Below are 12149 nucleotides of genomic sequence, written 5' to 3'. Positions count from 1 at the left end.
GAAAATTAGTCCAAATACTCCCGTCCGCATTTTTTCCTTATTTTGAATAAGGAAAAAATGTGGAGATCTGAGGTGCGGGTCATTTAGCAAAAAAAATGTGAGGGAATTAGGTTATATAAATATCATCATGTATATTAGATTCTTTCTTGTGCATCCTATTTCTATTTGTAGTTTTTGTTTTAAATGGAGAAACATCAGAAGCGCAAACTTAGCTTATAATTGCCTATCCCTTTTAAGAGTTTGTCACGCATTCTGACATAAATTAGGTCAAAGTTACAAAGAGATTTAAGTTCTTGTCAAACCAAAATTATAAAATGGACACAAGAGATGTCTATGATGTTCTGTTCCGTGATCCAGAATCAAGCTAATTTGGACAAGATAAAAATGATGAGATATTTGACAGGGTCAAAACTACAAGGCAGAGATTGTAAATGCTGTTGCCCATGACATGAGGGAAGGTCATGTACATTATGGACCCGAGTCACTGAGTCAAAGCATTATTTTACAAGGTCAAAGTCACAAGATTCAAATCTAAATTCTTGACTTGGCTTAAACTTTTTAGCTCACCTGAGCCGAAGGCTCAAGTGAGCTTTTCTGATCACATTTTGTCCGTCGTCCGTCTGTAAACTTTTCACATTTTCGACTTCTTCTCAAGAACCCATGGGCCAATTTTAACCAAACTTGGTACAAAGCATCCTTGGGTGAAGGGGAGTTTAAATTGTTAAAATAAAGGGCCAAGTCCCCTTACAAGGGGAGATAATCAATAAAAGACAAAAATAGGGTGGGGTCATTAAAAAATCTTCTCAAGAACCACTGGGCCAGGAAAGCTGAAACTTATGTGGAAGCATCCTTGGGTAGTGTAGATATTAAATTGTTAAAATCATGACCCCCGGGGGTAGGGCGGGGCCACAATAGGGAATCCAAGTTTTACATAGAAATATAAAGAACAAATCTTTAAAAATCTTCTTCTCAAGAACCACTGGGCCAGGAAAGCTGAAACTTATGTGGAAGCATCCTTGGGTAATGTAGATATTAAATTATTAAAATCATGACCCCCGGGGGTAGGGCGGGGCCACAATAGGGAATCCAAGTTTTACATAGATATACACTGTATTTTGGAAAAATCTTTTTAGAATCTTCATCTGAAGAACCACTGGGCCAGGAAAGCTGAAACTTATGTCGTAGCATCCTGGGGTAGTGTAGATTCCAAAGTATTAAAATCATTAAAGGGAAGAGGGTAGTGGGGTAGTATAGGTATAATAAGAGGGGAAATCTGGTAAAAAACTGCATCATCCAAGTTACTCAGGTGAGCGATGTGGCCCATGGGCCTCTTGTTTAAATGTTAAATTTATTAAACCTAATTGGTATGTGACACAACTAAGGTTTCTAATGACCTAAGACCTAGTGTAAGGTTAAATGTACATCATGACCTTAAAAAGTTATCATGACCTTGAGCAGTTTTAGATAATTAGATACAAGTACCAAGGTTAGAAGTTTGGAGTTTCTTTTCTAGGTTGTATAGCTTTGTAACATTAGTTTAATAGATGAGCATACTAAACAACTGAGAGGATTTGTGATACCTGGAACCAATTGTAACTGCAAGATGGTCGGTCGACATGTTATGCATTGTATTAAATGATAAGATTTGTTTTTCCGATGGGTTTTTTTTTCTGCATGAATGTATTTTGAAAGTGAATTCAATAATGCCAGTAAAATTTCCCTCTTCCCAACTACACATATATTTGCATGAAATATATAGATCGAGTTTTAGATATTAGTTTAACACTAAGCTTTGCATTCACATGCCAGCCTTTTTCATGTGGAGGAAATTGATGTGGTACGCTTGAGTGCTTCTGCAAAAAGAAAGGCAGCCTCAAAACATCAGCTCATGTCAAAAAATAAATTCCTAGTCAGGTTTGAAGCCATAAATATGCTAGCAGAGGTTTCTGTCTTAGCCAGACATATTGAAGTCATCCAAACCATATACTAGCTGTGCAAGAATGGGGTAGGTGTCATTATCAGATGGAGTGTTAAGTCTATCTGATCAATACATAAGGCTGATGGTTGACGTGACCGTTCAACAGGGGATGCTTACTCCCTCAGGGAACCTGATCCCACCTCTAGGTATTCCGAGGGTCCTTTTTTTCATTGATATTAGATTTTCTTGGTCATTAGCTTCACCTTTTACGTTTATCAAGTTGATGGTTTCTGATTAAAATTATATTAATATTTGATCTCCCCTTACTCAATATGTCTGGTTACAGCAGAAATAGGATTAGATTTGACTTTGAAACCATTCATTTTCTCTAAAATCTCTGCATCCAAGTTGTGGGTATAGGGGAAATATGGAACAAACTTTCTTTTAGTTAGTTCTGTAGTAGATGGTAGTGGTATTCTATGTTTCTTATTTATACTGTATTATGTAATCAATATTTGGGTACTTTGGCTTGGTATTGGTTAGCTTGTTGTAGATTGAGGACTGGGTATTATCATTTTTTGCTCACCTGATCCACAGAATCAAGTTAGTGTCCAAAACCCTATTTTGTTCATTCTTTATGAACTTTTAAATTTTTGGGTAGACTTTACCAGTCCCCAGAATCGCAAGATCCTCTCTCTCATTGGACTATGGGGTAACATTTACGTCACTCAACTGATAAGAGTTAAATTTGCACACTATTCGACTGATTAGGGTTAGTCTTGCACCCACCTGAGAGATAAGGGTTAGTCCTTGCACTCGTATTCGACTGATTAGGGTTAGTCTCGCATCCACCCGATAGATTAGGGTTAGTCCTCGCACGTTATTCGACTGATTAGGGTTAGTCTGGCATCTGCCTGGGAGATTTCGTCTAAATGTCTTAGTCCTTGCACACCATCCGATAGATTAAGGTTAGTGACTTGTTCTTTTAAATAAGTTGAGAAATTCAATTGTTTTTGTAATTTTTCTAAGGTCATAATTCAGCTTCAACGGCATTCATTTGTTTATTTACATGGAAGAATGGCTAAGTCCGAAAGAAATGTCACTAAGCATCGTTTAGAATATTCTTTGTTGATTTTTTTCCATGGATAAACAATATTTATTATTTTTTCAGAGAACAAGGTTAAAAACTTTGTTTAAAAACAAAGTTTTAAACTAAACTTTTAACCGTAGAATTCGATTTTTGGGTCAAAAAGCCCAAAAACCCCGTATTTATTTTTTTTTTATCGCTCATGCGATCTCATATATACTGAAGTCTCCTTCGGCGACTCTACATTTTAACGCGTTTTTCTGGGGACCGGTAAAGTAAAGTCGTTCCAAATTTTTGTCAAGAAATACAGGGTAGTAAAAATTAATAGGTGGTACTCTATGTATCCTATAAAATCTTAAGAAAACAAAAATGAATTAAAGCTTCTTCATGTAACAGAAATTTAAAATTCAAATTCTTCTAAAAATAGTCTACAGAGAGGATTAGGGCAATAACAAAGGGGAAAAAAGAAAAGCATGCTTAGATTTGGGCTGAAGACTCAAGTTTGCTCAAATCATCACCCAAGTAGGGAGGATGGGACTACTTATATATTAAATAGGGCTGGGCTAAAATATCGGTATTTCGGTATGTTGCAATACAGTGATGAAAAATATCGTATTGCAATACGTTTTTGTATCATCGATATACTGGCAATATGCTTAGACTAAGGAATTTTATCATTAAATATAAAAATTAATGTAAAAATTGTTTGTTATTAAGCCAAACAGTAAGAAAGAAGCTGTTTAATAGGTGTATTTCAGAGCATAACTTTAAAAATATCAACAAGATTTTTTTTCTTTTGGTTACTTATCATAGTTATGTAAATTCTGCACATATATTAAATTTAATATAATAAGAAAATGCTATTTTATTTTCGTTAAAATATTGCAATACATATCCCAAATGCAGTTAAAAATATTGCAGTATATCGCAATATGGAATATCTGGCCAATACCCAGCCCTAATATTTAAATTTTCAATGCTGAACTGATTTCTGCTTCTCTCTATTCATAGTGCTCTGGTGAGCAATGTGGCTGGTGGGCCTCTTGTTAACATTTGGAATAATTGATATAATATTATTGCAGTGTCTGGTTACAGGAGAAATTTTTCTTACAATTTTTAATTTCACAAACGAAGTGATTGTTTGCTTTTTTTATTATTTTTTTCTTTTTTGCATGTAGCAAATTAAATATTTTGAATAAAGTTGGTCATAACTGCCATGTTTCGGAAGAAACTTAGAGTAGTTTACACTGTCCTTCTTAAATTTAATTTAAGGGCTTATAAATAAGACAAATCTAAAGTGCATTAAAGTACATCGATATTCTGATAAGAGAGATAACTCTTAATGACAAAAATGTCTATTACCCCTTTATAAAATTGTCAAGTTGAAGTGTCTTTTTTGTCCAATTTTGCTCCGCAAGCCATGGTTCATATGTTTGAATTTTACTAAGCATTTACATTTCCTTTGGAAAATCATAAGAGTAAAAGAAACATTTTATATGAGTGTGCAGAGGGTTTATAAACCTTAAGCCAGTAATGGCATTGATCTTATACATTTAACTGAGAATCAAAGCATTTTGTTTCAGCTTAGAATTTGTCCGACATGGTTCACTGACTTCGCTTCAGAGCTCTTTTCACTGGAATCCTCTGCACGTAACTTTTCCTGTCTCTAACCCAAGTTTGTATTCACCCTTACCTCAACATGCTGTTTTGAAAATTTTAATATTTTTTACTTTGACTTTCCTAACCCATAAAGACTTTATATCTTTATATTTCTTGTTATATATGAGGCATTGCCTTATATTTTTGAAGTATTTTCTGATATTCCTGCTTAAGAACATTGATTAGAAATGTTTAAAAACCATAAACCATACAACCATAGCTTTTAAAGTAGAATCACTTAATTTAAATTTTAAAAAAAGAAAAAAAGATTTGCTTAATTATTAGAAAAAAGGATTTAATATATGTTCCATCATGAATTTATGTGCATGGGTAGAGTCTACTTATACATTTAAAAAAGGCAGCACAATTAATGTTGTTTCACATGGCTTCTCTCTAAATTTTCATTGAAAGATAGGGCCACTCCTTAAATGAATGGTCAAAAATGTTGAGATGGCAAGTGAAATCTCTTTCAGGCAATATGCACATTAATCTTAAAAACAACTGAAAAATGAAGATAAAAGTAGGATACATGAACTTCCATTATTCAGGGTATGCACACAACAAGCATTTCCCATCTATTCAAAGATCTCTCAAAAACGAAATGTCTTTGAAAGTGGACTTTCTCTCATTGCATGGTCACACTTATCAGGCAACTTTATTTCTGATGGCCTAATATGTACCAGGTTCAGAAACATGCACTAATTTCCCTACCAATTCTAAAAAAAAAATTAAAAGTTACTCAAATTGTTGAGGGGATATAATGTTTGTCCATCCCTTACACTTTGTATTTAGCACAGTTTCAAAGAATCAAAGGACTTTTAACATTAAAAACTTGTTACCATACCTCTTACTAAATTTAATGAGTATAATGAAGTTATGGGGTAAAGAGAGAGTTCACAGGAAGGTCTATATATATAAAAAAAATTCTTGTGTCTTATTTGCCCCCACTCCTAAAAAAACATGATGTTACAATTAAATGTACCACTTTGATGAGGTCCATCCATATATCAGTTGAGTACGTCACAGAAAAACAACAACTTAGCATGACCACTGTGTTCTTCTGACTTGTCTTTTTCCAAATGAAAGACTTTTCTGTGAAGATTTATCCATGGATTGACCTCATTTAAGGGCTATATTTGTCTACTATCAAGTAATTATATTTTTGAAAATAAAAATTCTTTTATAGACATCAGAATGTACTTCAAAAATATTAAAATGGCACCTCCTGGTTGTGAGTATTTCTTGATAAATCTTGGTACTGAGTGAACATTAATTATGAAATGTTTGTTTTTAATAATTATTTGATTGTTCTGATCGATGTCTTGTCTTTCTTTGTTTCATGTATTGTTTGCTACTGGGTAGTTTAATTATTCTGAATGTTTATATTAACTATCCATGTATCACTTAGATTTAGATTTTTTCTAATATTTTTATGAGCTAAAATATTTCCAAGAATCACAAAAATCTAGAGGAAAAATAGAAGAAAAAAACTAGATGATGATATTTTTATAGATGTCCATAAAAGTGTACTTATACATACATTATAAATTTTGTTGGACAATACATTCTTGATATTTTTAAAATAATTTATTATTTTCATAACAGGAAGCCATTGTTTAAATACTGTTATGAATGTGGCCGTTCTGTCGGGGTGCGTTTGTCTGCCTGTACCAGGTGTAAGGAAGTTTACTACTGTGGAAAATCGTGTAAACTAGCAGCATGGAAAGCCAGACACAGCGAGGAGTGCATAAGGGTCGGAGGTCAGTATCAAAGGTCATGCATATGCCTATTCAATTGATTTTTATTATCTATTTAATCCCTTGGAAAAATTAGACATTTTCTCAGTTTATGAATTGTAATTCATTATGCTATATGATTTAGAAACTGTAATGTATTATATAAGTTGAATACATGTAGGTAGGTCACCAGCAACCTAAAACGCATTGAATACAAAATGTTTAAATCATCATCAAAAACATGGCTTTGTTGATATATTTTAGCAAGGTATTTGTACATGCAAACATAGTTAAAATTTTCCTCTTCATATATATCATAGCTCCTAGCAAAATTATAAGAAAATACATGAAACAGAGTTTGAGAATATTTACTGGTAATTTAGCTATATAGAGAGTTATATAGCTATATATATATATATATATATATATATATATATATATATCCAAAATTTAAATAATGTCTCAGTAATCGGATAACAATATTTAAAAAAAAGGGTAAAAAGAAAACACAAAAATCCTCAGTTAAGCTTTAGCGCTTTCATATTCAATCTTCAGAAGCTTACAATAGTATCATAGTAACAGTGATTATGACGTCATGTTAAGCGGAACGTTAAAAGTCTATTATGACGTCATAGATACAATATGACAAAAGTACGGGGAAATCACAAGTAATTTATAAAACACTATTAAGTTTTGGCTGAAAAATACTAATAAAATGTTTTTCTTTTTCCCGTCTCTGGATATCAGTGGCACAACTGAGTTTATAGAAAGGGAAAATTTTGAATTGTTTTTTACCACACGCCTCCAGGTGCGAACTTAATTGAATTTGTCTGTATTCGGGTGTACTAATGTGTTGCTTATGTACACGTACACGGGCACGGAGAGTGTTGCCGGTTTCACCAATATAATATTCCTTGCATCCCGGACATGTGATGACATAAATGACATTTTTTGTATCGCATGACATGTTTTCTTTAACTCTAAATTCACGCCCATTGAAATTATAGCTGGTCCCTTCTGTAATGTATTCACATGTACCGCATCGAGGGTTCCTACACTTAGAGACTGTATAAGTATGGTCGTTGAATTTGGAAGAACAAAGTATTCTCTTTAGGTTTTTGGGTTGGCGTTTACTGTTGATAAAACGACAATTCTTGTATACGTTTTTCGTTTGTTCGTCCTCTCTAAGTACATTGTTCAATTCATGAATAATTGAACTCACGTTTTGATTTCTCGGGTTATGCGTGTGCACAAATGGAATTATTTCAACGTCATTCGCACGCCGTATGTTTAAAAGTAACTGACTTCTATCGCACTCCTTGGCTTTCTTTATACCATTATCTACAAGTTGTTCTGGATATTTTTGGTTTAATAAATACAATTTTAATTCCTCCAGTCGAATATCCCTGATATTGGTATTACTCACAATGGTGCATATCCTTCTTGCGAGGTTATATGGTATAGCTGTTTTAGTGTGATGGGGATGGCTTGATCCAAAATGCAGATATTGGTGTGTGTCGGTTGGTTTATAGTAAATATCCGTATTTAAGCTGGTATTATCCTTTGTTACAAGAACATCGAGGAATGGCATTTGCAAATCATCTGTTTCCATCGTGAATTTAATATCCGAATTCATTTGGTTAAGTAGATCATAAAACTCCGTTAGTTTATCGACATCCTCCTCCCATAAGATAAAACAATCGTCTAAAAATCTTTTCCATTTAGACCGTATTTTGTTTGCAGATTCTATCCCCCACAACGTACACAGTTGATCATGTAATTTATGTTCTAGATAACCAAGGGTTAATGTTGCATAGGTAGGTGCGACTTTTGTCCCCATTGCTGTTCCCTTAATTTGGAGGTAATGATGGTCTGCAAACTCAAACGTATTGTTATCTAGAACTAATTTTAGAGCCTCTAGGATGAAGTCCCGTTGAAACCTGTTGTTTAGAACATCGGGATAATTTTCAGTCCAGAATTTGACAGCTAGCAATCCCAATTCTGTAGGAATATTTGTATACAAACTTACAACATCCAGTGTGACAAGTTTGGTGTTAGAGGTGACATGAGTAGGTAAATGATTTATAAAATCAAGATCGTCTCTCACAAAGCTGGATACTTTTTGACAATATGGTTTTAAAAGTATATCCAATAAATGACTCAGTCTTTGCGTTGAAGAGTTCGGTCCTCCTACAATTGGTCTGAAGCTTAAATCAGCGGGATCATCACATGTAATACATATACTATTTTGCTCTTTTATGGCATCCTTTATAATTTTAGACTTGTGCACTTTAGGTAAACCATAGAATTGACTCTCTCGGAATTCAAAGTTTGTCAGGTAGTCCTTTTCCTTATCTGTTAAACCCTCCGATAGTGGTCCATATACTAAGTTTTTTATTTTTGTAATTGTTTTCTTCTCATGACAGTTGCGCAATTTTTCATAAAAATTATTGTCTTGCAACATTTGTAAAACTAAAGCATACGGCAGAATATTAGAAATACTTCAAGATATGTGGAAATCTGAATGCCTAAAGGAGGAACAAATCTCATACAACAGATGGAGATATACAGAAACCTGGCTTTTGGATTATGAAAAGAATTACGGTAAGGAACTTACTAAACCTAAAAACACAAGACTACAGCAATTGTCCAGTAAACAAGTTTCTAGGAAAAGTTACGCGTCCGCCGTTAGAAACAACTCAACAAATAATTCTACAGAAACTGTGGATCTTCCTATGGAAAATGCAACAAAAGCAATGAATACATTTTCGGGGAAACGAAAATATAAAAGGATGAATCAACAGGAGAACTCTAAACACATGAGTTACATTTCTCGTTCAGCCATTTCACAAAACTGACTATTTCCTAAGCAGCACAGAGACATACAGAATCGGGACAATAACGGTAAGCATAAAAATCACAGAGGAAATGGTACAAATAAACAACTACCAAACTTTTACAGAAACGAAAAAACAACATACATCGGAAGAGGGGTACACAAGTATTTTTTAGGAGGAGGCAAAATGAACCAAGGTCAAAGGTACAAAAATCAAATGCCACAATTATAAGCAACAGCAATGCCGGGGACACGTCCAAGAATGTAATTAAGATGGAACCAAAAATATTTAATCTTTCCCATAGACAACTAACGGATTCCGAAATCAAGTTACTGTCTAAGGGTCTAAAATACACCCCTACGCCTCAAGTAAATAATCAAGAGCTTAAAACGGATATAAAAGCTTATACTCGGCGACTCAGGCTACGTGAATATTTTCATGAAAGTGATACCAGTGAATCTGATTCCGAGTCTACAGACGCAGAAGAAACAGACCTTGTAAGAAACAAATCCAAGTTTAACCCAAAACGAGGAAGAAATAAAACTTTGGATGCTGTTTGCGACACATTGGAAAATATTCATTTCCCAAATAAACCCAGGACTATTAAACCAAACCTTTCTAAGGAAGAAGAAAAGGCTCTTAAAAACCTCAGCGATGACCCTACCATCATAATCAAAGAGGCCGATAAAGGAGGCGGAGTCGTCCTTATGAATAAGGATTTTTACAAAAGTAAAATTTTACAAATGTTGCAAGACAATAATTTTTATGAAAAATTGCGCAACTGTCATGAGAAGAAAACAATTACAAAAATAAAAAACTTAGTATATGGACCACTATCGGAGGGTTTAACAGATAAGGAAAAGGACTACCTGACAAACTTTGAATTCCGAGAGAGTCAATTCTATGGTTTACCTAAAGTGCACAAGTCTAAAATTATAAAGGATGCCATAAAAGAGCAAAATAGTATATGTATTACATGTGATGATCCCGCTGATTTAAGCTTCAGACCAATTGTAGGAGGACCGAACTCTTCAACGCAAAGACTGAGTCATTTATTGGATATACTTTTAAAACCATATTGTCAAAAAGTATCCAGCTTTGTGAGAGACGATCTTGATTTTATAAATCATTTACCTACTCATGTCACCTCTAACACCAAACTTGTCACACTGGATGTTGTAAGTTTGTATACAAATATTCCTACAGAATTGGGATTGCTAGCTGTCAAATTCTGGACTGAAAATTATCCCGATGTTCTAAACAACAGGTTTCAACGGGACTTCATCCTAGAGGCTCTAAAATTAGTTCTAGATAACAATACGTTTGAGTTTGCAGACCATCATTACCTCCAAATTAAGGGAACAGCAATGGGGACAAAAGTCGCACCTACCTATGCAACATTAACCCTTGGTTATCTAGAACATAAATTACATGATCAACTGTGTACGTTGTGGGGGATAGAATCTGCAAACAAAATACGGTCTAAATGGAAAAGATTTTTAGACGATTGTTTTATCTTATGGGAGGAGGATGTGATAAACTAACGGAGTTTTATGATCTACTTAACCAAATGAATTCGGATATTAAATTCACGATGGAAACAGATGATTTGCAAATGCCATTCCTCGATGTTCTTGTAACAAAGGATAATACCAGCTTAAATACGGATATTTACTATAAACCAACCGACACACACCAATATCTGCATTTTGGATCAAGCCATCCCCATCACACTAAAACAGCTATACCATATAACCTCGCAAGAAGGATATGCACCATTGTGAGTAATACCAATATCAGGGATATTCGACTGGAGGAATTAAAATTGTATTTATTAAACCAAAAATATCCAGAACAACTTGTAGATAATGGTATAAAGAAAGCCAAGGAGTGCGATAGAAGTCAGTTACTTTTAAACATACGGCGTGCGAATGACGTTGAAATAATTCCATTTGTGCACACGCATAACCCGAGAAATCAAAACGTGAGTTCAATTATTCATGAATTGCACAACGTACTTAGAGAGGACGTACAAACGAAAAACGTATACAAGAATTGTCGTTTTATCAACAGTAAACGCCAACCCAAAAACCTAAAGAGAATACTTTGTTCTTCCAAATTCAACGACCATACTTATACAGTCTCTAAGTGTAGGAACCCTCGATGCGGTACATGTGAATACATTACAGAAGGGACCAGCTATAATTTCAATGGGCGTGAATTTAGAGTTAAAGAAAACATGTCATGCGATACAAAAAATGTCATTTATGTCATCACATGTCCGGGATGCAAGGAATATTATATTGGTGAAACCGGCAACACTCTCCGTGCCCGTGTACGTGTACATAAGCAACACATTAGTACACCCGAATACAGACAAATTCAATTAAGTTCGCACCTGGAGGCGTGTGGTAAAAAACAATTCAAAATTTTCCCTTTCTATAAACTCAGTTGTGCCACTGATATCCAGAGACGGGAAAAAGAAAAACATTTTATTAGTATTTTTCAGCCAAAACTTAATAGTGTTTTATAAATTACTTGTGATTTCCCCGTACTTTTGTCATATTGTATCTATGACGTCATAATAGACTTTTAACGTTCCGCTTAACATGACGTCATAATCACTGTTACTATGATACTATTGCAAGCTTCTGAAGATTGAATATGAAAGCGCTAAAGCTTAACTGAGGATTTTTGTGTTTTCTTTTTACCCTTTTTTTTAAATATATATATATATATATATATATAGTTATCTTCCAATAGGCTTCCAATAGGCTTGTAAGAACTCCTGCTCACAAGTATGAAATGCTATTTTGGTATTTATAACAATTAATCAGTATAATTATTCTAATAGTTGATATCACCTATTTCAACAAGTGATATATGTTATGTTTTCTCTCATTCAAATTCAT

General features: G+C 34.0%; 1 protein-coding gene across 1 annotated transcript in view; it reads left to right on the top strand.

The window, feature by feature from the left end:
- Positions 1–12149, top strand: part of LOC134228715 (ankyrin repeat and MYND domain-containing protein 1-like) — a gene marked incomplete at its 5' end in the record, with an annotated part of 49512 nt that overhangs the window by 24006 nt on the left and 13357 nt on the right. Inside the window, one exon of the mRNA XM_062710402.1 lies at positions 6270–6424. Coding sequence (XP_062566386.1) covers positions 6270–6424 — 155 coding nt within the window. The remainder of the gene's footprint in view (positions 1–6269; positions 6425–12149) is intronic.

This window comes from Saccostrea cucullata, unplaced genomic scaffold, assembly GCF_032062105.1.
Source record: "Saccostrea cucullata isolate Sc308-1 unplaced genomic scaffold, CSIRO_AGI_Scuc_v1 ctg54, whole genome shotgun sequence".
Taxonomy (NCBI): domain Eukaryota; kingdom Metazoa; phylum Mollusca; class Bivalvia; order Ostreida; family Ostreidae; genus Saccostrea; species Saccostrea cuccullata.
Note: the sequence above shows the minus strand (reverse complement) of the source record. Positions and strands in the feature narration are given on the sequence as shown.